At 41.1% G+C, this 22,833-nt stretch overlaps 1 protein-coding gene across 1 annotated transcript in view; it reads left to right on the forward strand.

Annotated features, from left to right (window-relative positions):
* The first annotated feature begins 425 nt into the window (after window positions 1–425).
* Window positions 426–22,833, forward strand: part of NCKAP1L (NCK associated protein 1 like) — a 41,178-nt gene continuing 18,770 nt past the window's right edge. The window contains exons 1-20 of the mRNA XM_059934635.1: window positions 426–527; window positions 1,605–1,715; window positions 2,444–2,536; window positions 7,211–7,267; window positions 7,773–7,915; window positions 8,746–8,836; window positions 8,927–9,064; window positions 9,877–9,925; window positions 10,021–10,177; window positions 13,743–13,799; window positions 14,091–14,187; window positions 14,606–14,715; window positions 14,887–15,019; window positions 15,419–15,500; window positions 15,681–15,739; window positions 15,956–16,101; window positions 18,381–18,513; window positions 18,802–18,921; window positions 21,082–21,227; window positions 21,536–21,667. Of these exons, the coding sequence (XP_059790618.1) occupies window positions 426–527; window positions 1,605–1,715; window positions 2,444–2,536; window positions 7,211–7,267; window positions 7,773–7,915; window positions 8,746–8,836; window positions 8,927–9,064; window positions 9,877–9,925; window positions 10,021–10,177; window positions 13,743–13,799; window positions 14,091–14,187; window positions 14,606–14,715; window positions 14,887–15,019; window positions 15,419–15,500; window positions 15,681–15,739; window positions 15,956–16,101; window positions 18,381–18,513; window positions 18,802–18,921; window positions 21,082–21,227; window positions 21,536–21,667 (2,156 nt within the window). The remainder of the gene's footprint in view (window positions 528–1,604; window positions 1,716–2,443; window positions 2,537–7,210; window positions 7,268–7,772; window positions 7,916–8,745; window positions 8,837–8,926; window positions 9,065–9,876; window positions 9,926–10,020; window positions 10,178–13,742; window positions 13,800–14,090; window positions 14,188–14,605; window positions 14,716–14,886; window positions 15,020–15,418; window positions 15,501–15,680; window positions 15,740–15,955; window positions 16,102–18,380; window positions 18,514–18,801; window positions 18,922–21,081; window positions 21,228–21,535; window positions 21,668–22,833) is intronic.

Below are 22,833 nucleotides of genomic sequence, written 5' to 3' on the forward strand. Positions count from 1 at the left end.
TGAAAGAGGGAAAGTATAAAGGTGGATGGGCCTGGGGTGGTTGATACTTTTTGTCTGGTGTGGAGCTTTATATAGGGCACTAGTGGAAGGGTAAGGCCAGAAAGGTTGGTGGCAGACTGTGAAGAGCCTTGAAAGCCTGCCCCTCTCCCCCACTTCCACACATTTTACAGTCTTACCAAAAATGCTGCACAGCTAGAAAGAGGAAGTCTCCCCTGCTGAGTGTGCAAGAGGAAGCACAGAAGATGCGGAGGGCCTGTGAGGTGTAATGACTGCTTTCAGCCATGAGCCAATTGTAGAGGCAACAGGAAGACCAGCGCACCAACCAGGCTGGGTGCCTCCGCCCAGAGGGTGTCACCACCCCAGCTGAAAGTGTCTGGGGAGATCAGGCATTGCTGTGTGGATGCTCCTCTCTCTCCGTGGCCATCATGTCTTTGACTTCTGCCTACCAGCATAAATTAGCAGAGAAGCTCACTATCCTGAATGACCGAGGTCAGGGGGTTCTCATCCGAATGTATAACATCAAGAAGGTAAGCACAGGCAACTGGACTAGTACTAATTATTCCGGCAGTAGTAAGGCAGGGAACCCTGAGGCAGGTCCAGCCGTTAGGCTTGCTCCTCTTTCTCACTAGTTTAAGTGGCCTTCAGTCACTCGGATTATATAGGACAGCCAGTGCTGGGAGGCAGAAGCGGAGGCATTTTTTCAGGGCTTCCCCCTTTCTTGGTATGATTCTCACCCCAACGAGGGTGTTTGCTTCCTGCTGGGGTTAGAGGTGGGATGGGAAATAACTGTGTTCCGGGATAAAAGTCTGGGTCTAGAATTCTGGTCCCCCACACTCTGTTTAGTGCTGGTCCCCCACACTCTGAAGACAGCCAAAGTTGGGTCTCTGGCAAAAACTTTTTCGTACAAGTACTTTCCCTACAAGGAAAAAATAGATATGATATTTGGATTAAAAAAAGAGTAGGTACCTTCTGAGGGATTTAGACTCTGAGACAGTTCTTGCTGTGGTTATATATATGTGTGTTTAGGATAGGAACTGTGGAATTGGGAGAAGCTGGTGGCAAGAGGTGGGCTAGGGGCTGGGCCTAGTGAAGTTAAGAGATAAAGACGGGTGGGAGTGGGGAATTTCTGGAAGAGAAAATAGGGGACTTGGGGGAGGGGACTTTGGTGCATTTCGTAATAAAACAAATCACTGGGGACATAGTTTCTCTGTCTCCATGCCCCCTATAAATGCCCTTTGGGATAAGATGCTTATATAATGGACATAATTGTGACACTGATTCTCCCACAGAGTCTAACTCCTGAGCAGCTGCTTTTCTCACTCCTTCCGGCTTCAGCTGAGGGGTGAGGAGAGAGCTTCCTCTTTGTGCCGGGCGAGCAGATGTTAAGCTTTACCCAGCAAGACGAAATGCCGAGGTTACTTAGCTCTTCTGATAGTTGGCTTAGTGTCCTGGAACTTGTTCCTGACCTACTCTTATGCTTTTATAATTAATTCCCAGATTCCATTTCCCTAAGAGAGATTGTGTGAAAATGCATGATGCAGGAAGAGGTATGTTTCCAAGGAGCGGGAGAAAGGGTTGAAATATAGTGTTATTTATTTGTGCAGACTTGTTCAGACCCCAAATCCAAGCCCCCTTTCTTACTGGAAAAGTCCATGGAATCATCTCTCAAGTACATCAACAAGAAATTTCCCAACATAGATGTCCGAAACAGCACGGTGAGAATGCTGTTCCTCTTCTTTCCTTTCTCTGAAATAACTCTGTGCTTGGATGGTTCAAACTCTCTTTTGACTGCCTCTCTTTGAACTTGGCAGGGGATGGAGTAGCCTTCTTTCAGTTTTCCTAAGCTCAACCACAGGGCTTCAGGTTGTTGTAGTCTTAAGAATTCTGAGATAAGATGGGATTCTCCTAGGGTAAACTGGAGCAAAGCATTGCCCCTTTCTCCATTGTAAGATTCACAAGAACACTTTGTTCTTACCAAGAAACACAGCTCTATCGATGAAGAAGTTGCATATATTTTATTGTTGTTCCTATTTCCCCCTCAGTGTTTTCTCGGTTATTGTCTTAGAGTTATGCATCTAGTGTCATACCCCTTACTTCTCCCTTATTAAATGTTAGCCCTAGATTTCTTACCATCTTACCTATAGCATCTTCTCATTCAGCTTCTTTTGACTTTGATATGAATAATAAACCTCTTTAGCTGAAAGAGACCTTGAAATTTCCTCTCATTTCACATTCTATATCCAGTCAGGATTGCATGCAACCATCCTGCCTAGATAGAGAATATTCTCTGTTTAAAAACCTTCAGAGTTCGAAGACTTTCCAACTTCCTCTGTCAGTGTATTTTAACCCTCTTTAAGAATGTTTTAGGTACAACCCCTGTTCTTCTTGGGTTACTTTGATCAATTGTCTTCTTAATTTGTGTTTTTTATTTTGTTTCTCTCAGCAACATTTAGGACCAGTACATCGGGAAAAATCTGAGATAATTAGATTCCTCACCAACTACTACCAGTCATTTGTGGACGTTATGGAATTTCGGGTGAGCTCTCTCTAGCCCAGGTCCCCAGTGTTTGGATATTCTTTTATGTTCCTTATTCCTGTTTCTTGAAAAAATAAGATGTATTGGTACATGGAGGGATATCTAAGTTGTATTGTTAAATGAAAGTGAGTTGCAGAATAGTGTATGATACAATTTTATTTTTGTTTTAAAAGATACATAAACTTATATACACACATAGTGTTAGTATATATATATAGGAAAGGTTTGGAATATTTCACATTAAACTGTTAAAAATACCTGCCTTTGGGGGTGGGTTATTATGATTGGCTTTAATTTATTATACTATACATTTTTGTATTATTTGAGTTAAAATTTTAAGTATTCTTACCCAATAGTTTTTTACAAATCTACTGAAAAATTTCAAGAATGGTACAATGAATATTGTTCTACTCTCCCCCTGGATCTCCTGATTTTTAGTATTTTGCCATGTTTGCTTACCTTTTTTTTTTCTTGAACCATTTGAGTTAGTTGCAGGCATCGTGACATTTCCCTCCCTGAATACTTTAGCATACATCTGCTAAGAGCAATAATATTTTCTTACCTAACCTTAATACAATTATCGAACTCAGGAAATGTAAAATTGCTACAATGTTATAGTTAATATATAGCCATACTCATATTCCTCTAGTTGTCTCTAGGATCATACATTAAATTGATGTCATATCTCTTAGTTGTCATGTCTCTTTAGTCTTTAATCTAGAATAGTTCTCAGCCTTATTTTGTCTTTCATGACACTGACCTTTTTGAAGCATCCAGACTAGTTATTTTTCAGAATTTCTCTCAATTTGGATTTGTCTAATTGTTAACAGTGTTTGGTAGCATAATACATGGATGATAAATTGAGTTTTAAACAATGAACATGTACTATTTTTGTAAACATAAACTGAAAAATTATTTAGTACAGTGTTTTTGAAGGGCAGATCAATATGGTGTTTCAAAAGTCTTAAAAATATATACTTTTTTTTTTTTGGAGTTTATTTATTTATTTATTTATTTATTTTTGGCTGTGTTGGGTCTTCGTTTCTGTGCGAGGGCTTTCTCTAGTTGCGGCAAGCGGGGGCCACTCTTCATCGCGGTGCATGGGCCTCTCACTATCGCGGCCTCTCTTGTTGCGGAGCACAGGCTCCAGACGCGCAGGCTCAGTAGTTGTGGCTCACGGGCCTAGTTGCTCCGCGGCATGTGGGATCTTCCCAGACCAGGGCTCGAACCCGTGTCCCCTGCATCGGCAGGCGGATTCTCAACCGTTGCGCACCAGGGAAGCCCCCAAAATATATACTTTTAAATGTAACAATTCTATTCTAGAAATTTGTCTTAAGGAAACAATCAGAAGTGCAAAGGTATATGTACAAGAATGTACTCTGTTGCATTATTTATGATAGTGACAACTTGATAATTGATATATTCAAAAAAATAGAGGCTTAGTTAAAAGTTCAAAGTATATGTTCATAAATGAATATTATACAGCTGTTAAAGATAACACATATTTATATTAATCGGCATGGAAAAATGCTCTTCACATGTTCTTTAGTATAGAAGCAAATTACAATGTAGCTTACGACAGGAGATGTCCCTAAAATGTATATTTTACATAGATAAAAATGCATATAAATAAGGCTGGAACTTCTTTACATAGTGAGATTATGAGTGGCTTTAAAAATAAATTGAAATTATGTTTGTATTTTCTAATTTTTCTGCAATGAACACCTATTATTTATGTATTCAAGAAATAACACAAATTTTAGTCATCTGAGCCATTTAAGTTTGTGATGGTATTATAGTATTTCTTCAGATGGTACAAGAGTATGGGACCCTGCTTTGGATGTCCTGTGTTTTCTCTAGGGAGCTAATCCAGGCTGTTCATTAGATCATGCAATGAAGAGAGAAGTTGGGACATGGAAGACCGTAAGGTCTGAAGGAGGGTCAGGTCAGAGGTTAATTCATCTGGAATTGAAAGTAGTGATTAGGAAGAAGGTAGGCACTGGTGGAGGTAGTAGAAGAATGCTGGAAGCATATAAAAAGTCTATTACTAGAAAATTTGTCCAAAGGAGATTTTAGGATACCTCTGGTTGCTGCAGTGGTAAAGTTCTGAGCCCAAGGAATCTAGTATGCCTCATTCAGGGCAGGAAGGGAAATAGAGACATGGAGGTATTGTGCATTGTAAAGTAGGTAGGCTCTGAATCAGACAGACCTGGTTTTAAATCTCAGCTTCATCACTTACAAACTGTATGGCTTTAGACAAGAAACTCTTTGACTCCCAGTTTCTTTATCTATAAAAGGGGAAATGAGATTTACTACATGGGGTATTTGTGAGAATTAAATGAGATAACACATTGAAAACATCTAGTACAGTGTTTAGCATATAATAAAGTAATAGGCCAAACAGATGTTAAATCCATTTCCTTCTGATTCTGTCTTTACAGTATAGTGACACTGGTTGTATGAGAGGCTGAAAGCAAACTTCAGTTATATCCCTTGGGAATTGGGTTGCAGGAAGGAGTTGTAGACAGGCCTTCCCAGCAAAGGAGGCAGCATAGACCTAGACAGAGGTCTTGAGATCATGTAGTATAGACAGAAGATCATGGCCTCCGGGTTCTAATTCTGATACTTTACCTTACTAGTTTTGTGATCTTTGGGGAGTTTCTTAACTGCTCTTAGCCCCAGTTTCCCCATATGTTACTTTAGATACAGCCTTTTGGGGAAGGTAACTTGGAAACATTTTTCCCCATACATTTAATAAGTTTGCAAATGTATACACCTGTGTAACAACCACCACAAAGTACAGAAAATTTCCATCAATCCAAAGCTTCCCTGCACCTTTTTTTCCTCAGTCAATTCCTACTTCCCTGACTCCTGGCCCCAGGCAACCACTGGTCTGCTTTCCAGATTAGGTTTTTCTTTTTCAGGGGTTCATATATATAATTAGAATCTATATAGCATGTTTTCTTTTGTGTCTGGCTTCCTTCACTCAGCATGTTTTTAAGGTTTGTTTATGTTTCATGATTCATTTCCCATTTTTGCTGAGCACTATTTCATTGTATGGATACAATCTGTTTATCCATTTACCTGTTGATGGACTTTTGGGTTGTGTCCAGTTTTTGGCCATTATGCACAAGTTGCCATAAACATTTGAGTACAAATCATTTTTCATTTCACTTGGGTAAATAATCTAGAAGTTGAATTGCTAAATCATATGGTATGTATGTGTTTAATTTTATAAGAAACTGCCAAACATTTTTTCCAAAGTCATGGTTCCATTTTCCCTTTCCATCAGCAATATATTAGTGTTCCAGTTGCTCCACATTCTCATCAACACTTGCTTTTAGTCATTCTTTTTTTTTTTTGTTTTTTGGCCACGCCAAACAGTTTTTGGGATCTTAGTTCCCTGAACAGGGATTGAACCTGGGCCACAGAAGTGAAAGTGCCAAGTCCTAACCTCTGGACCACCAGGGAACTCCCGAATTTTAGTCATTCTGATGGGTGTGTAGTGATATCTTCTTGTGATTTTAATTTGCATTTCCCTGATGACTAATATTATTGGGCGTCTTTTCATGTGCTTATTCGTCATTTTTATATTTTTAATTGTAAAGAGCCTGTTCAAATCTTTTGGCAACGTATTTTAAAAATAAAAATATATATACCCTTTGATCTAGCGGTTCCACTTTTGTAGAAATGAAAATACCAATGTGCAGTGGATAGGGCCAGGAATTGGAACAAAGCAAACACTCATCAGTGGGAAAAAGGCTGAATGAATTGGCCATACCATGGGCTATTATGCAGCCATTAATAAGAAGTACATTAGTGCTCTACCAGATGACTTGAGGACTTTTAGCAGGTAAGGTTGAATAAGAAAAGTAAAATGATAAGAACAGTGTAATACTATCTCAAATTTTTAACACAAATGATTTTCAAAAAGACTCCTCTCTCTCTTTTTCTCCCTATCTGAATAGGATTATATAAATAGGATGAAAATTAAGAAAGGACACACCAGGTTGTTAAACTGGTTTACCTGAGGGTTGGGCAGGATGGCGGTGGGTGCTGATGTTGCGGGGAGGAAAGTGTCCACAGTAAAACTGCATATTTATTTAGGTAAAATTATGTATGAAAAGAAAAAGAATCCCTCTCACACTGAAATGAGGGTGAAATGAAGTATTTGCAACTTACCTAGTAAGTACTTAGTATATAGTAGGTGATCAGTAAACAGAAACATGTAGAAAGTTGGGTAGTTTTCCCATTTGTTAATGATTAACTTCTGAGAATAAGAGACAGAATCAAAAAACAGACTTTGGGATTTTGGGATTCATCAATAAAAATGGGTCTGATTTTTGGTATTTTAGAAACAGACTATCAGATGGTCTGCATCTTGTAACCTTTTTTTGTGGAGGAAGGGGGCACTGGGATGATAAGCTCAGGGAAAGTGTGCGTAATGTAGTAGTGACTTGTGCCTGTGGAGACATGGGCATCCAGTAGGGTAGCCTGATAGGGGCCCACGGACAGCTTATGGAGGAGGAACTCCCTCTACTCAGCAAGCCTCTCTTATGTTATTCAGTGACTCTCTAGGACCTCCAAGGGAGAGAACCTTCCCCTCAAATTCTGGTAGTACATGTCATCTTCTCTTTATTCTTTATTCATTCTCATCTCCGATTCTACCCCCAGGATCATGTATATGAACTTCTCAACACGATTGATGCCTGCCAGTGCCATTTTGATATCGTAAGATTCTTGGCAATTCTCTTCTATCCTAGAGCCATGGAAACTGTCTCTGTTGGGACAGTGTGGGGTGAGATGGGACTGGAGGAATGGCTATTCCCCCAGGATTATAATATAATATATATAATATAATATATACTGTATAATGAATGAATGGCTATTAATTCCAGGACTATAATTCTTTTGTAAAAATGTTGAAGTTAAAGTGTATTTACATGTTAAGCAGATCAGCAATGTGATTTATTTAATCCAGAATTCACACAAAAATCTTCTTATTCTACCTCCTCCAACCTCTAAATGCTACCTTATTTCCTGGCCTCCTTATATCTTGAGCTCACTTTTAGCCCCTGAATTTTGTTAAAATTTTCTCCTTCCGAATTTGCAGTCTTGTCAGTTTCTCCTTCTAAATAGATCTTTCCAGAGTCTGTTTAGCACTGTCTGGAATGGTTGGGGAAATAGTGGTTAATAGGCCTTGCTGTTCTTGGGTTCCTATGTATTTTCCTTGTAGAATCTCAACTTTGACTTCACTCGGAGTTACCTGGACTTGATAGTGACTTATACCTCAGTTATTTTACTTCTGTCACGGATTGAGGATCGACGGGTACTCATTGGCGTGTACAACTGTGCCCATGAAATGCTGCATGGACATAGGTGAGTTGAGTTGAGGTGACAAGATGAAGAATCTCATACATGGTGTTATGAGGTAAAGGTGGATACAAGAGAAATAGATGGCATGCTTTCTCATGTGAGAATCTATAATCTATATGATAACCCAGGCAAAATAAAACAATTGCACTGTCTCTAACGAGTTTTTAATCCTGGGCTGGCTGCCATTCTACTTTTGAGGTTATTGCAAAAGGCAAAGAAAATTCTTTTTAATATTGGTAGGAATAATATTAGTAAAGTTAAAGCCATTAGAGGTAAGTAATGTATGAAAATACATTTGGAGCCAAATATAAATGGATTTTGGATTATCTGCAATTCTTTGCCTTTCCATTAGTGCAAATAAAAGTATTTAAGGGCTGAAAAAAATAAAGAACAGAGTGATCAGAGTGTGCCGTGGAACATTGTTCTATGTATGATGTGTATTCCCTTGTGCCTACATGAATACCTAGGCACATGACTTACCATTCGCTTTGAATGTATATATATTCTTTTGGGTTGTATACAGATTTGGGTCCAGCCATATTACTTGATTTGTGACTAATCAATATGAATTTATAGAATACCTGTCATGTGTCCAACCTTATTTCAGGTGCTTATAAGGAAGAAACTTTCATGGACCAGCCCCAAATCATGTGATTCTATCTTAGTTATACCTGGGCCTGGAGTGGGTTATCTGTATATGTAATTCACAGTTTAGTATCTTTGGAGGTGGTGGAGAATACCAGACTACGTACACATCGTTATCCTATATGCAAACATGAGAGTTTACGTCATGTTTAAGGGAGGGCTGTAACTCCTTTTTCCTATGCTTCCAGTGACCCCAGTTTTGCCCGTCTGGGTCAGATGGTCTTGGAGTATGACCACCCTCTGAAGAAGCTGACAGAGGAGTTTGGGCCTCACACAAAGGCAAGTTTCTTGAGAGAGTGGAGAACTCCTCAGGCAGAAGGATGTTGTCCCCATCATTGACATTGAAGATTCATTTGTTTTCCTCCACAGGCTGTGAGTGGAGCCCTGCTTTCTTTGCACTTTCTGTTTGTCCGAAGGAACCAGGGGGCTGAGCAGTGGCGCAGTGCCCAGCTTCTAAGTCTCATCAGCACCCCTGCAGCCATGATTAACCCTGCTAATTCAGACACAGTGAGTTCCCTTTTCCTCTTGTCAGTGGAAGCATTCTCTTTCCAAGGCCATCTCTTTAGAGGGTGCTTCTTTTCAGGAAATATCAGCCTAAGAGTGCTTTAGCACTCTTCTAGGATATGCCTCTGAGTTGATCACCTCTTGTGGCTAAAAAAAATCATAGTTGGGTTGGACCTTTTCTTTGGACCAGGATTAGTGTGTGCCTGCCCACAGAAGGAATTTAATAAATGTTCATAGAATGAATGAATGGATGAAACTGAGTCATTAGGCACCTATTCAGCCCAGCAGGAACTTGAGCATAGATGTCAATTAATTAACAAATGTTTTTATTCAACCACTATCGGCCCAAGGTCCTTGCTTCAAAGAATTTATAATCTAGTAGGAAGAAACGCCATGTAGTCATAAAAATACAACTGACGGTACAAGTGTATGAGAAGCACCAAACGAGTGATGTATACTTTACATGGTAAAATAATCCAAGGGAGAGGGAAATCATGAGATTTTGAGTATTACTCTCTTGAATTGTTGAAGAGAAGTTATGTCAAACCATTTGTTTGTCCTCACTTCCAGTCCAAGTTCCTTTTTCTTTTCTCAACTATATTCCTTTTTCCTCACTCCACTTCTAGTGCCTCACCTCCATTATTGGCAGGTTTCCCAGATATTGGCTTATCAAAGTGCCCTTATCCAGTCTGGTAAAATAAAAGTTGGTTTTGATACTCAAATTCTAGCTTGACTGCCCTTGTCTTGACTGCCTTAGTCTTTAGCGTAGACCAGGTTAAATAACTGCTAGACCATCTCTGCCTCTCTTCTCATAGATGGCCTGTGAGTACCTGTCTGTGGAAGTGATGGAGCGCTGGATTGTCAGTAAGTTTTGTGGGATGAGGTGGGAACAGACATAGCATGCTATATGGAGATCAAATTCTAAAAGTCTTCCTCTGCACTGTTTTACCCACCCACAGTTGGGTTTCTTCTTTGTCACGGGTGCCTCAACTCCAATAGCCAGTGCCAGAAGCTGTGGAAGCTGTGTCTGCAGGGTTCCCTGTACATCACCCTCATACGGGAGGATGTGCTACAAGTGCACAAGGTCACCGAGGATCTGTTTAGCGGTTTCAAAGGGTGAGATATGAGATCCCAACTAATCTTCTTTAGGGATTTTTAGCCCCTCCTGACATCCTTTTCATTGCGGTGGCTTCTCTTGTTGCGGAGCATGGGCTCTAGGCGTGTGGGCTTCAGTTGTTGTGGCTTGCGGGCTCTAGAGCGCAGGCTCAGTAGTTGTGGCGCTTGGGCTTAGGTTCTCCGCGGCATGTGGGATCTTCCTGGACCAGGTCTCGAATCCGTGTCCCCTGCGTTGGCAAGCGGATTCTTAACCACTGTGCCACCAGGGAGGTCCCCATTGAGTGATTTTTAAACAGGGGAGTGACACAATCATATTTGCATTTTAGAAAAAGTCACTCTGGCTGCAGGGAAGAAAAGAAGTTAGGTGGAAAAAAACTAGAAGCAGGGGTTAATTAAGTAAATTAGGAGGAATTGAGGATCAAGTCAAGGTTTCTGGATTGGATACTTGGTATTCCTTAAGATAAAGAACATATGATAAAAGCTGGTTTGTGGGGGAAAGGTTGTGAATTCAGTTTTAAGCAGTTTGAATTTGAAGTATTTGTAGCACATTGAAGTTAGATGTAGACCTTTTACCTTGTGATTGTGGAACTTAGGAGCGAGATCTGGATTCAGATAAAGGTTGGCAAAATGGTAATCAAAGCCATGGGAGTAGGTGAGATTACTCACGGAGAATGTGTGGAGTGGGATGAGACTGGGATAGAACCTCTGAGAACGTTGAAATTTAAGGGCCAGCAGAGGCAGAGAAATCAGTGAGAGGTGCTGAGAAGAAGAATAACAGAGGCAAGGGAAGAAGACATGCTAAGAAGAAAGGACCAGTTATCTATAAATATGTTAGACGATGTTGAGAGGTCAGATAAAATGAGGACAGGAAAATGTTTGTTGAATTTGGCTGTAAAGATGGTCTTAGTCCCCTTCTTGTAGATAACTTCAGTTGAGTGCTGAGGTCAAAACCTGGATTGCAGTGGGTTTAGAACCAAATGGGAGATAAGGAATTTAGTAAGTAACTCTTTCATGAAGTTTGACCTTGAAGGGAAGAATAGAGACAGAGCTATAATGAGAAGGAGGTGTGGGATTAAGGAAGGGATCAAATACCTTTATTATCTTTGTAGTTGCAAAACTAACACCAGAAATGTGAAAAATACAAAGAGGAAGTTGACTACAGTCTCACTTCCCAGAATGGTTTGGTGCATGTCCTCCAGATGCTTGTGTATATATATGAACATGTAAACGTGTGCATATATTTTCAACCTTATATAAGCAATTGATAAAAAGCAATGGATCCACATTCTATATTATATTCTTTTTTTTTTTTTGGCTGCGTTGGGCCTTCGTTGCTGCGCGCGGGCTTTCTCTAGTTGCGGCAAGTGGGGGCTACTCCTTGTTGCGGTGCGCGTGCTTCTTATTGCGGTGGCTTCTCTTGTTGTAGAGCACGGGCTCTAGGCGCGGGCTCAGTAGTTGTGGCTCACAGGCTTAGTTGCTCCACGGCATGTGTGATCTTCCCGGACCAGGGCTCGAACCCGTGTCCCCTGTATTGGTAGGCGGATTCCTAACCACTGTGCTACCAGGGAAGCCCCTCTACATTATATTCTGAAGTTGTTTTTTTTTTTTTTACTTACTGTATTTTGGATATCTTTGCATATCAGTCTATAGAGACTTATTCTTTTTAACAGTCAAACAGTATTTCATTATGTGGTTGTAACATAATACATTTACCGAATCCACTATTGATGGACATTTGAAGTGTTCCCTCTCTCCCTCCTTTTTTTTTTTTAAAAAAAAAAACCTTTACAAACAATGTTGAAATGAACATCCTTAGACATATATCTTTGTGAACATTTCTATAGGGTAAATTCTTACAAGTGGAATTGCTGGGGTAAAGGATATGCATATTTCACATTTTAATAGCTCTTCCCAAATTGTCCTCCAAACAGATGTATTATCTACCATCTATGAGAATACTTATTCCTCATACTCTCAACAACTGAGTATTATTAAAAATTCATTGCCAGATTTAAGAGAGAGTAAATCTAAGATGAATAATTAGAAGTTACAAGAGGTAAATAGATACAGATATACAGAAAAACTTTCTAATGATTACCGCTTCTGGGGAATGGAAGGGATGTTTGAAGCGTGTGTTGTTCCCCATCACTAAGAACAACACTAACATGTAAGATTTATAGTTTAGGGAGTTCTTTGACATAAATGATCTAATTTGATCTTCATGTTACTTATACTCAGGTATATGTTTAATATATTCTTTTTTTTTTTTTTTTTGGCTGCACCACGCGGCATGCGGGATCTTAGTTCCCTGACCAGGGATCAAACCCGTGCCCCCCTGCAGTGGAAGTGCCAAGTCCTAACCACTGGACCGCCAGGGAAGTCCCAATATCTTCTTTGATAAATGAGAAAATAGAGGCTCAGTCTCAGTGTCACTCAGTAAGAGATGGAATTAGGAAATCATTCCAGATTTTTTGACTCTTAATCCTCTCACTTTCCATCGTACCATGTAGAGGATGAAATAATTACCCACTAGGAATGCTGTGGAGTAGAATCCTGATTTGATTAAGATACTTTCCAACTCTAAATTTCTTTGATTCTGTGCTAAGCTCAATAAGGGGTGGTTTGGAGAAGAGAAACGAAAGGTTATAAATTTGACTAATGTGGTGGCAACAGATGCAGGACAAGAGAAGACAGATATAAGGGACATAGAGAGCACAGAGCCTAAAGTAGTGTGGGTCTTTTGAGCATGGGTCACTAGTTGAAAAAAAGAAATATGGTCAGGAGAGTCAAATGTTACGGATAAACAAAGAACAATGAAAAGGCCATCTAACTTGGTGATTCAGAAGTTGACGGTGACCTTAGAGAGAGCAGTTTGTTTAGTGTCTAAGGTCATATGGGCTTCAAGGGTCAGTGAAAGGTGAGGTGAAAAAGAGTAAAGGTGTCTCTCTGGAGGAGTTTGGTGGTGTGGGAGAATGAGCAAAGTTCAGTAGCTTGTCAGGGTCAAGCGAGTCTCCTTTTAGAATAAGGAAGGCTTATTGGGAGAAGAGAATAAACCAGTGGAGAGAGAGATTGAAGTGACAAAAAGGTAACTGATAAGGTTAAATTCTAAGAGAAGATGGGTGGGAATGGGACCCAGGGGAGAGCTGGAGTAACTACTTTTACTTGAGAGCAGGGCCTGTGTCATATTTATGCACTGCTGCTTTGTATTTCCCTCAAACCTGGAAGAGTACTTCAGCATGAAGGTGTCAAGGCAGGAGCACAGGACAAGAAATCTAGTCCCAGCTTTGCCATTAAAACCCTATGTGACCTTGGGCAAGTCAGTTTTCTTCCGCAGGTATTATTTTCTTTATCTGCAAAATAATGATGAGAACTAGATAATCTCTAAGCTCTATGAGTCTCTTGTTAATAGGTCAGGGTAAAAAGTAAGGTTTGGAAAGATCCTGATGGTGAGGGCTGCCCATGCTCCCTGCAGGCTGTAGTTTGGAATCTCTGAGGACTGGGAAGGTGGGACGAGGCCTTTAGCTGGTGGTATGGTCAACCCTTCTGTGCGTATGTCAATCCTCAGGTATGGCAAGCGAGTGGCGGACGTAAAGGAAAGCAAGGAACATGCAATTGCAAACAGGTAAAGACGGGGAATGAGCTCTTCCAGAGGGGATGGAATAGGAATCTCTACTGAGATTGTTCTCTCCTCTCCTTGTTCTCACCCAAGTTTCTGTACAGCCTTATTGTCTCAACCCAAGAACTTGCTGCTGCCCCACAGATTCTTGTGTTTCCTTACCAGGTCTAACTGTGGCTTTGAACCTTCCTCCTAGCTAACACCCCTTCCTAAATGCAGCTGTCTTCTGCACTGCCTTTGGAAGATTTTTAAGGGTGGGAGAGGCAGTATTCTCTAGTTTCCACTTTCTTTCCTCAGTGGCCAGTTTCACTCTCAAAGGCGTCAGTTTCTGCGGATGGCTGTGAAGGAGCTGGAGACTGTGTTAACCGATGAACCAGGACTACTGGGTCCCAAGGCAAGAGAAAGAAACGTTGGGAGGGGGACGATGTTCAATGATAAAAGACTCCTATGTGGGGGATGACTTGGCATTCATGAGTTTTTGCATTTCTGAGTTTTTTGTTCTGTTTGTGTATGTATATGCTGATTCCCTTGAATCTTCTTAGAGTAACCTAAAACTTCTTGTATCTCTTTTTTGGGCACTATCATAGTATATCATATATTATAGCTATTTGTGTACTTGTCTTATCCTCTATTTGACTGTGAACTAATTGAAGACAGATAGTTTTTTGTGAGTCTCTGTGTTTAATATTGGATACCACTGTTGGTATGGTTACACAGTTGTATCCATATGCATATTTTCATGATAGTTTTCTCTGTGCTTTGAAATCCATTTTTAAAGTTGAAAATTCTCATAGTCCCTGCCCCCTCCTTAGGCCCTTTTTGCTTTCATGGCCCTGTCCTTCATTCGTGATGAGGTCACTTGGCTGGTTCGCCACGCAGAAAATGTCACCAAGACGAAGACCCCTGAGGACTACACTGACTCGTTAGTACTTGGCATGGTTAAGAATCTTGACCTTAGATGGACTGGGAAAAGGGATGGGGGGACATCAAATGACCTCAGGAGGTCTCAGTTTCTGCCCTGTTGTCGCTGTCTTTGTTTCGGGTCACGTTTTCAGTCTCATACAGCTCTCTGTTCTCATCCTCAACTTTGTAGGAGCATTGCAGAACTGCTTTTCTTGTTGGAGGAGATTAGGGCTCTGGTCCGAAGACACATCAAGGTGATAGAGCAATACCACCTTCAGTACCTGGCCAGATTTGATGCTCTTGTGCTCAGTGACATCATTCAAGTATGTTTAATTGATGATACTTTGGAAATTTTGGGGTGATCCCTGGTCATTTTCCCCTGGGGGCCACCCTGGCTGAATCTCATGCTCTGTAGATTGTGTGTCAAAAAGCCTGATTTTCCCCTCTACGTTTGTTAAAATTTAAAAAAGGACTAATAATCTTAGCAATTTTTTTCCCCAAGTGAGGCTGCATAGAAATAGGAGAGAAAAGTAAAGGGCAGTTGGGTGTTAGCATGGCAGGGAACTCAGGGAGTTTCCTCCATGTCTTGTTTGGCTCTTTCTCTTTGTCTGTGGCACTTGGCAGCTCTTTCTACCTTCATACACTGACTGAGCCTTGTGGTCCTTGTTTCTCTCCTGGTGGAACTTATACCTCCTTGACGGTAACTCCACCTTCTCTTTTAGAACCTGTCTGTGTGTCCTGAGGAGGAGTCCATCATAATGTCCTCATTCGTCAATACTCTCTCCTCTCTGAATCTCAAACAAGGTAACTGGAGGGAATTGGAAGAGGAAGAGTGAGGGCAAACATCTTTTTGTCTAGAAATATTGATCTCTTGAGCCAGGGAATAGCCAAGATGACTTTGAAGAGGACCTATTATACCATTCCATGCAGTTGGATAGAGGTGCTGTTTTATTATTTCCTTTTAAACTTCTATTTTTCTTGCAGTTGATAATGGAGAAAAATTTGAATTTTCTGGATTGAGGCTGGACTGGTTCCGTCTACAGGTAGGTCTGTTTCTGTTAATGGTCCCCCATTCTCAAGGTTTTTTCTCCCTCACAATCCCTTCTCTTTCTAACTCCTAAGCTCTGCTGTATGGAATGATTCAACACTGAAAACTGCTGATTGGACAGGACAAATACCAGCCAAACTGTAGTCCCAAGCCTGGGAGTCTTTTTCATTTATCTTGTTTTTCTCCACCCTTTTCCGAACTCCAACCATAGGCGTATACCAGTGTGGCTAAGGCTCCCCTGCACCTGCACGAGAACCCTGACTTAGCCAAGGTGATGAACCTCATTGTCTTTCACTCTCAAATGCTGGACTCAGTAGAGAATATGCTGGTGGAAACTTCTGATTTATCTACTTTCTGGTATGTCCTGACTCAGAGCTCTTTATCAATTGACCCGATCTCTTGCCTGGCCTCTGTGGAGGACTCTAATTCCCCCAGATACACGGGAAAGGCTTGTTTTCTTTGAGATCTCTTTAAAGGCGGATGCTCAAACTCCACAGCTTCTTCTTTCCAGCTTTTATCAAGTGGTAGGAATTTGAAGTTGATTCCCTTTTGTGTTGGCTTTCTTTAGGAAAGCCAGTTGGACTTTACACAGCCTTCTCTTCTCTGGGATAATTCATTGATTGTCTTTTCCTCATGGTTATATGTGGAACCTCCTTCTTCTTTTTATTCTTGGGACATTGTGATTTAAAAGAGACATGGAAAACTTGGAAGTTTAGTGGAGAGGACTGAAAATAATTGGGAGGGCTGGGGAACAGGGTCTTTAGAGAATGCAAATGAGTTTGTCTTCCTTGGGTATCATTCGGCCTTTACTAAGTGACCACTTGTTCATAACTCTACCCTTTGAGGGATCAAACACACAACACAATATGTTGGCTCTGCTCTCTGCTTTCAACATGAGTGGGGAGGTATAATACCCACATGTGAAAAGGACATCTACATAATAATGGCAAATGTGCATAATGTTGCAAGAATACAGGGTTGAGGAAAGAGCAGTCTCATGAAATTAATCAGAGAAAGTTTTCTGGAGCCTGAGTGTCAAATTTTGAGAGGGATGTGAATTAGTAATACTGAGGGACTTCTAAATCAGGGCCCAAATCATGCAGAGGTTCTGAGGGAGGAATAGAAAATTTTGTACAAGAAAAGGGAAGGAGGTATTATTGGGTTGGCCAAAAGGTTCCTTCGGTTTTTAATGTAAAAATGAAAGACACATTTTTCATTTTCACCAAGAACTTTATTGAACAACGTATTAACACTTTTGTTCCACTACCTTCTGCCATTCTTCAGGCAGCTTCATAATTCCATCTTCCCAAAACTTTTTATCTTTTTGAGCAAAGAACTGTTCTAGGTGCCTTTTACAGTCTTCCAGGGAATTGAAATTCTCTCCATGAAGAGAATTTTGTAAAGACCGAAATAAATGGAAATCTGAAGGTGCAATACGGCGGATGGATCAGAACTTCCCAGCCAAGCTGTAACAGTTTTTGCCTGGTCATCGAAGAAACATGTGGTCTTGCGTTATCCTGATGGAAGATTATGTGTTTTCTGTTGACTAATTCCGGACGCTTTTCGTTGAGTGCTGCTTTCAGTTGATCTAATTGGGAGCAGTACTTGTTGGAATTAATCATTTGGTTTTCCGGAAGGAGCTCATAATAGAGGACCCTCTTCCAGTCCCACCATATGCACAATATCACCTTCTTTCGATGAAGCCCGGCCTTTGTTGTGGTTGGTGGTGGTTCGTTTTGCTTGCCCCACGATCTCTTCCGTTCCACATTATTGTACAGTATCCACTTTTCATCGCTCTTCACAATTTGTTTTAAAAATGGAACTTTTTTTATGTTTAAGTAGAGAATCACATGTGGAAATATGGTCAAGGAGGTTTGTTTTTTGCTTAAGTTATGTGGAACCCAAACATCAAAGCGATTAATGTAACCAAGCTGGTGCAAATGATTTTCAGCACTTGATTTGGATATTTTGAGTATGTCAGCTACCTCCCGCGTGGTATAACATTGATTGTTCTCAATTAATGTCTCAATTTGATCGCTATCAACTTCAACTGGTCTACCTGACCATGGAGCATTGTCCAGCGAGAAATCTCAGGCACGAAACTTCGTAAATCACTTTTGACAACTTTGATCAGTCACAGCACCTTCTCAATACACTGCACAAATCTTTTTCTGTGTTTCAGTTGCGTTTTTACCTTTCTTGAAATAATAAAGCATAATATGCCAGAAATGTTGCTTTTTTTCTCTCATCTTCAATACTAAAATGGCTGCACAAAAATTCACCAATTTTGATAAGTTTTTTTTTAAAGGCATGCTGATAATGACAGCTGTCACAATACAATCTAACAAAAGTTGTTTCAAATGAAGTTAAAGACAACTAAGTGCTACTAGAGCCATCTTACAGAAAAAAACCAGACGAACTTTTTGGCCAACCCAATACTAACCTGTCCTGGGATCCAGTAAAAAAGTCTGAAAGGGTTGAGTTTCTTGGGTTCCCGTCTACCTTAAGGGTAGGGAAATTAAGGAGGGGGGGGGTGAATATCAATAAATATTTGTTGAAAGAATGAATATTCTCTCTATCTCAAAGGGACCAGCTCCTAAACCTTGGTTGTAAGTGTCCTTCCCCCTTTTCCTCAGCTTTCATCTTCGTACCTTTGAGAAGATGTTTGCTATGACCCTGGAGGAACCTGCCATGTTGCGTTATGCCATTGCTTTTCCCCTGATTTGTGCTCACTTTGTCCACTGCACTCATGAGATGTGCCCAGAGGAGGTGAGTACCCTGAACTCCAAACCCTGTCATCTCTTTAATCACATCTCATTCTTATTCCCCCAAAACGCAATTCCAAGGGTTGATTTTGGTCCCAGGAAGGGTACAAACATAGGTATCTGATGCAAGTCCCTAAATGTCTCAGCTTTATGTAGAATGTGTACTCTCTCTGGGTCTCATTTTCTTCTTCTGTAGGAGTGGGTGGCTCAGGCTGGGGTCAGAACAGTATTATGAGGAAGAAGTGGTTGTCCTGGTGATGATAGTTTCTTCCTTGGGTCCTCTTTCCCAAAGTACCCCCACCTGAAGAACCATGGTCTTCATCACTGCAACTCCTTCCTGGAAGAGTTGGCCAAGCAGACCAGCAACTGTGTCCTGGAGGTCTGTGCTGAACAGCGAAACCTGAGTGAGCAGGTAGGCTCAGCCCTCTCTCTGTTTCAGTCTGCCCTCTGCAGTCCCTTGGCGCCTTCCCCTCTATCTACCTTTATCTTCTTCTCAAGCACCAAGTTCTCTAACCCTTTCAGGTAGGGCTAGGGCTTTTGTGTACATGAGTTTATGGCAGGCTTCTTTTTTTAGTGTAGTCCCATCGTCAGTCTTAACTCCCTTGGGGCTCAATAGAGGTGTCTAAAAATACTCTAATTTGAACAGCTGCACTGCAACAAAATCTGTGCTTTCATTTGAAGTGTTCCAAGAGATGAGTTAACTTTCTAATTTACTTCCCCTCCTCTCTCTGCCCTGTGTACACATACTTAGAACAGTGGCCCCAGATCACCTGTCTTGTCTCACCTTTCTGTCCATCTGCACCCTAATCTGTAGCTATCTGAACATTTTCAGGCACCTCCTCTGTGTTTATCCTCAGGGCTGCTTTTGTGTCTTTTTTTTTTTTTTTTTTTTTGAGGAGTCAACCTTCCTGATTTTATTTTATTTTATTTTATTTTATTTATTTATTTTTTTTTCTTTCCTGATTTTATTAGTATTTTGAATTATGTTAATGGATTTTAATATTGAATCACTAATTCAACATACTGCACCATCATAGTGTTATTCTTCACTTTGCTTCTGGATTCTGTTTGCTGATTTTCAGCTGGAAATTTCTGCTTTACTTTTGTGTCTTTGTCTGTTGTTTTCCCCTCCCCTCCGTTGACTGACTCATAGCACCCGGTCATGATTAGCTCAACCTAAGTTTATAGGAAATTTGAAAATGAAGAACTTGTTCCGCTGTTGCCCTGGATTCTTTCAGGTTTCCTAGACTACCCACCCTTCCTGGGTTTGAGTCAGGCTTTGTAGCAACTTTGGTAGGAGGGGAGTCAGGTTGTGTGCATGTGCATGTGTACGTGTGTGTGTGTGTACATATGCACAGTTATATTATTACTTAACCTTCCCATTTTCTCATATGTAAAATGGGGATAAAAATAGTTTCTTTTTATTTTTTTAAATTTTTGGCTGTGTTGGGTCTTTGTTGCTGCGTGTGGGCTTTCTCTAGTTGTGGTGAGCGGGGGCTACTCTTCATTGTGGTTTGTGGGCTTCTCATTGTGGTGGCTTCTCTTGTTGCAGAGCACGGGCCCTAGAGTGCGCGGGCTTCAGTAGTTGTGGTGCACGGGCTCAGTAGTTGTGGCATGCAGGCTCAGTAGTTGTGGCGCACAGGTTTAGTTGCTTTGCGGCATGTGGGATCCTCCTGGACCAGGGATCGAACCCATGTCCTCTGCATTGTCAGGCGGATTCTTAACCACTGTGCCACCAGGGAAGTCCAAAAATAGTTTCTTAAAAGAAGTATCATAAAGGTGAAATGAAATAGCATATGTTAAATATTTGGTATGCAATTCTCAATAGATGTTAGCTGCTATATTATTTGGTATTTATTGGGCACTAAGCCCTGTGCTGGGTTTTTGGGATGGGGTCCCAGAAGGAAAGGTACACAATTCCTGCCCTTGGGGAACGTCCCAATTTAAGGGAGAAAAGTGTACAAATACATGTTTGAAAGAAATTTAATAATTAATGCAAGGAAGATATGTAAACAAGTACAATTATGGGTACATTCATTGCTCAACCTGAATACCTACTACATGCAAAGGACACGGTTAAAGATATTTACTCAGTGCTGTATCAGGGTTGACTAAAACATTATGTATTATTTTCACACACACCAAAACTTTTGCAAATGAGTATTGGCACCTCCAAAGTTATCATTTTGAATAAATAGTGATGTTGCCATTACTAATGGAGTTGCGTTTTTTGGAACTACTTTCAGAATCTACCACAGACAGCTTTGCATAGTTTCAAGGTTGACGCACCTTTGCCCATCAAGGTAGACTTGATTTTTTGGAAACAGTAGAAGCTTGGATTTTAAAAAAAACAAGTGTGACTATTAAGTAAGAAAACCAGTTTTCTCATGGATGCTATCGTGCTCTAAGAGTAATTCCAAATGAAGAGATGCATGGAAGGAAAGAGAGAGAAAGGCAGAACGAGAAAAGAACAGACAATAAGGGAGGGACCTATTTATAACTGTTAGATGGATTACTCGGCAGTTTTAGGAATGAATCTCATTTCTCCATTCACTTGTGTTTGTTTCTAAAGCTTCTACCTAAGCACTGTGCCACTACCATCAGCAAGGCCAAAAACAAGAAAACCATGAAGCAGAGGCAGACTCCGAGAAAAGGAGAGCCTGAGAGGGACAAACCAGGAGCTGAGAGTCACCGGAAGAACCGCAGCATTGTCACCAAGTGAGGACCTAGGCCTTAGGGGGCCAGCAGGGCACTACCTCAAAGAAGGGAGAACAGGAAAGAGGGAAGGTGATGCAGCAAAAGAGTGCGGAAGTGGTGGTGGGGAATGACAGATATGGAAAAGCGCTTAAATATGAATTTTCTACTTTGCCTTTGAAGTCACCATCAATGTGTACTCTTCTAGGCTGAGTTTTTCCAGAAGATGAAAGGGGTCTGAGGGTCATGGGCCTGACAGATCCTCCCCAGATACTAGCAGGCAGTGCCAGACCTGTAATGGAGGCTCATTTTACTCTCTCAATTTTACCCAGCATGGACAAGCTACACCTAAACTTGACAGAATTGGCACTGACAATGAATCATGTACACAGCTTCTGTGTATTTGAACACACCATCTTCCCTTCTGAGTATCTCAGCAGCCATCTGGAGGCCAGACTCAACAGGTATCACTCTTTTGTTGTCTTCTGTTTGCTTAGTATGGTAGTTCTCAAAGTTGGGTTCCATTAGATCCATCTTGGTGGTCATTCTGATGCAGTCAATCTGGCATAGGTCCCAAGCATCTCTATTAAAAATAAATAAATGAAAAGAACCCAGACTTCCCTGGTGGCTCAGTGGTTAAGAATCTGCCTGCCAATGCAGGGCACACGGGTTTGATCCCTGGTCTAGGAAGATCCCACATGCTGTGGAGCAAATAAGCCCGTGTGCCACAACTACTGAGCCTGTGCTCTAGAGCCTGTGAGCCACAACTACTGAGCCCGCGTGCACAACTACTGAAGCCCGTGCGCCTAGAGCCCGTGCTCCACAACAAGAGAAGCCACCACAATGAGAAACCCGTGCACTGCAACGAAGGGTAGCCCCTGCTCGCCGCAACTAGAGAAAGCCCGCGCGCAGTAACGAAGACCCAACGCAACCAAAAATAAATAAATAAATAAACAAACAAACAAACAAATAAATAAAAGAACCCCAAACCTCTATAGGTTTCTTTTTTTTTTTTAAGATTTATTTTATTATTTATTTATTTATTTAATTTATTTTTGGCTACGTTGGATCTTAGTTGCAGCATGCTGGATCTTCGCTGAGGCATGTGGGATCTTTTGTTGCAGCGCGTGAGCTTCTCTCTAGTTGTGGCGTGCAGGTTCTCTCTCTCTAGTTGTGGCGTGTGGGCTCCAGGGCACGTGGACTCTGTAGATGTGGCGTACGGGTTCCAGAGCGCGTAGGCTCTGTAGTTTGTGGCACACGGGCTCTCTAGTTGAGGCGCTCGAGCTCAGTAGTTGTGGTGCGTGGACTTAGTTGCCCCACGACATGTGGGATCTTAGTTCCCTGACCAGGGATCGAACCCATGTTCCCTGAATTGTAAGGCGGATTCCTTACCACTGGCCCACCAGGGAAGTCCCTCTATAGGTGGTTTTGATGAACAACCAGAACTGGTCATCACTGATTTAGTAGGGTGAGTGGGGCATTTGCAGTCAGCAGATCTGTGTTGATGCTGTTAGCTAAGACTTCAGAGCAGGTTATCTAACTTGTTTGAGCCTTAATTTCCTACCCTATAGAGTAAGGTTAATGATATTTACCTTATAATGAGAATTACCTGTAATTGAGAATTGGTAGA

Source organism: Balaenoptera ricei, chromosome 10 (genome assembly GCF_028023285.1).
Source record: "Balaenoptera ricei isolate mBalRic1 chromosome 10, mBalRic1.hap2, whole genome shotgun sequence".
Lineage (NCBI taxonomy): Eukaryota > Metazoa > Chordata > Mammalia > Artiodactyla > Balaenopteridae > Balaenoptera > Balaenoptera ricei.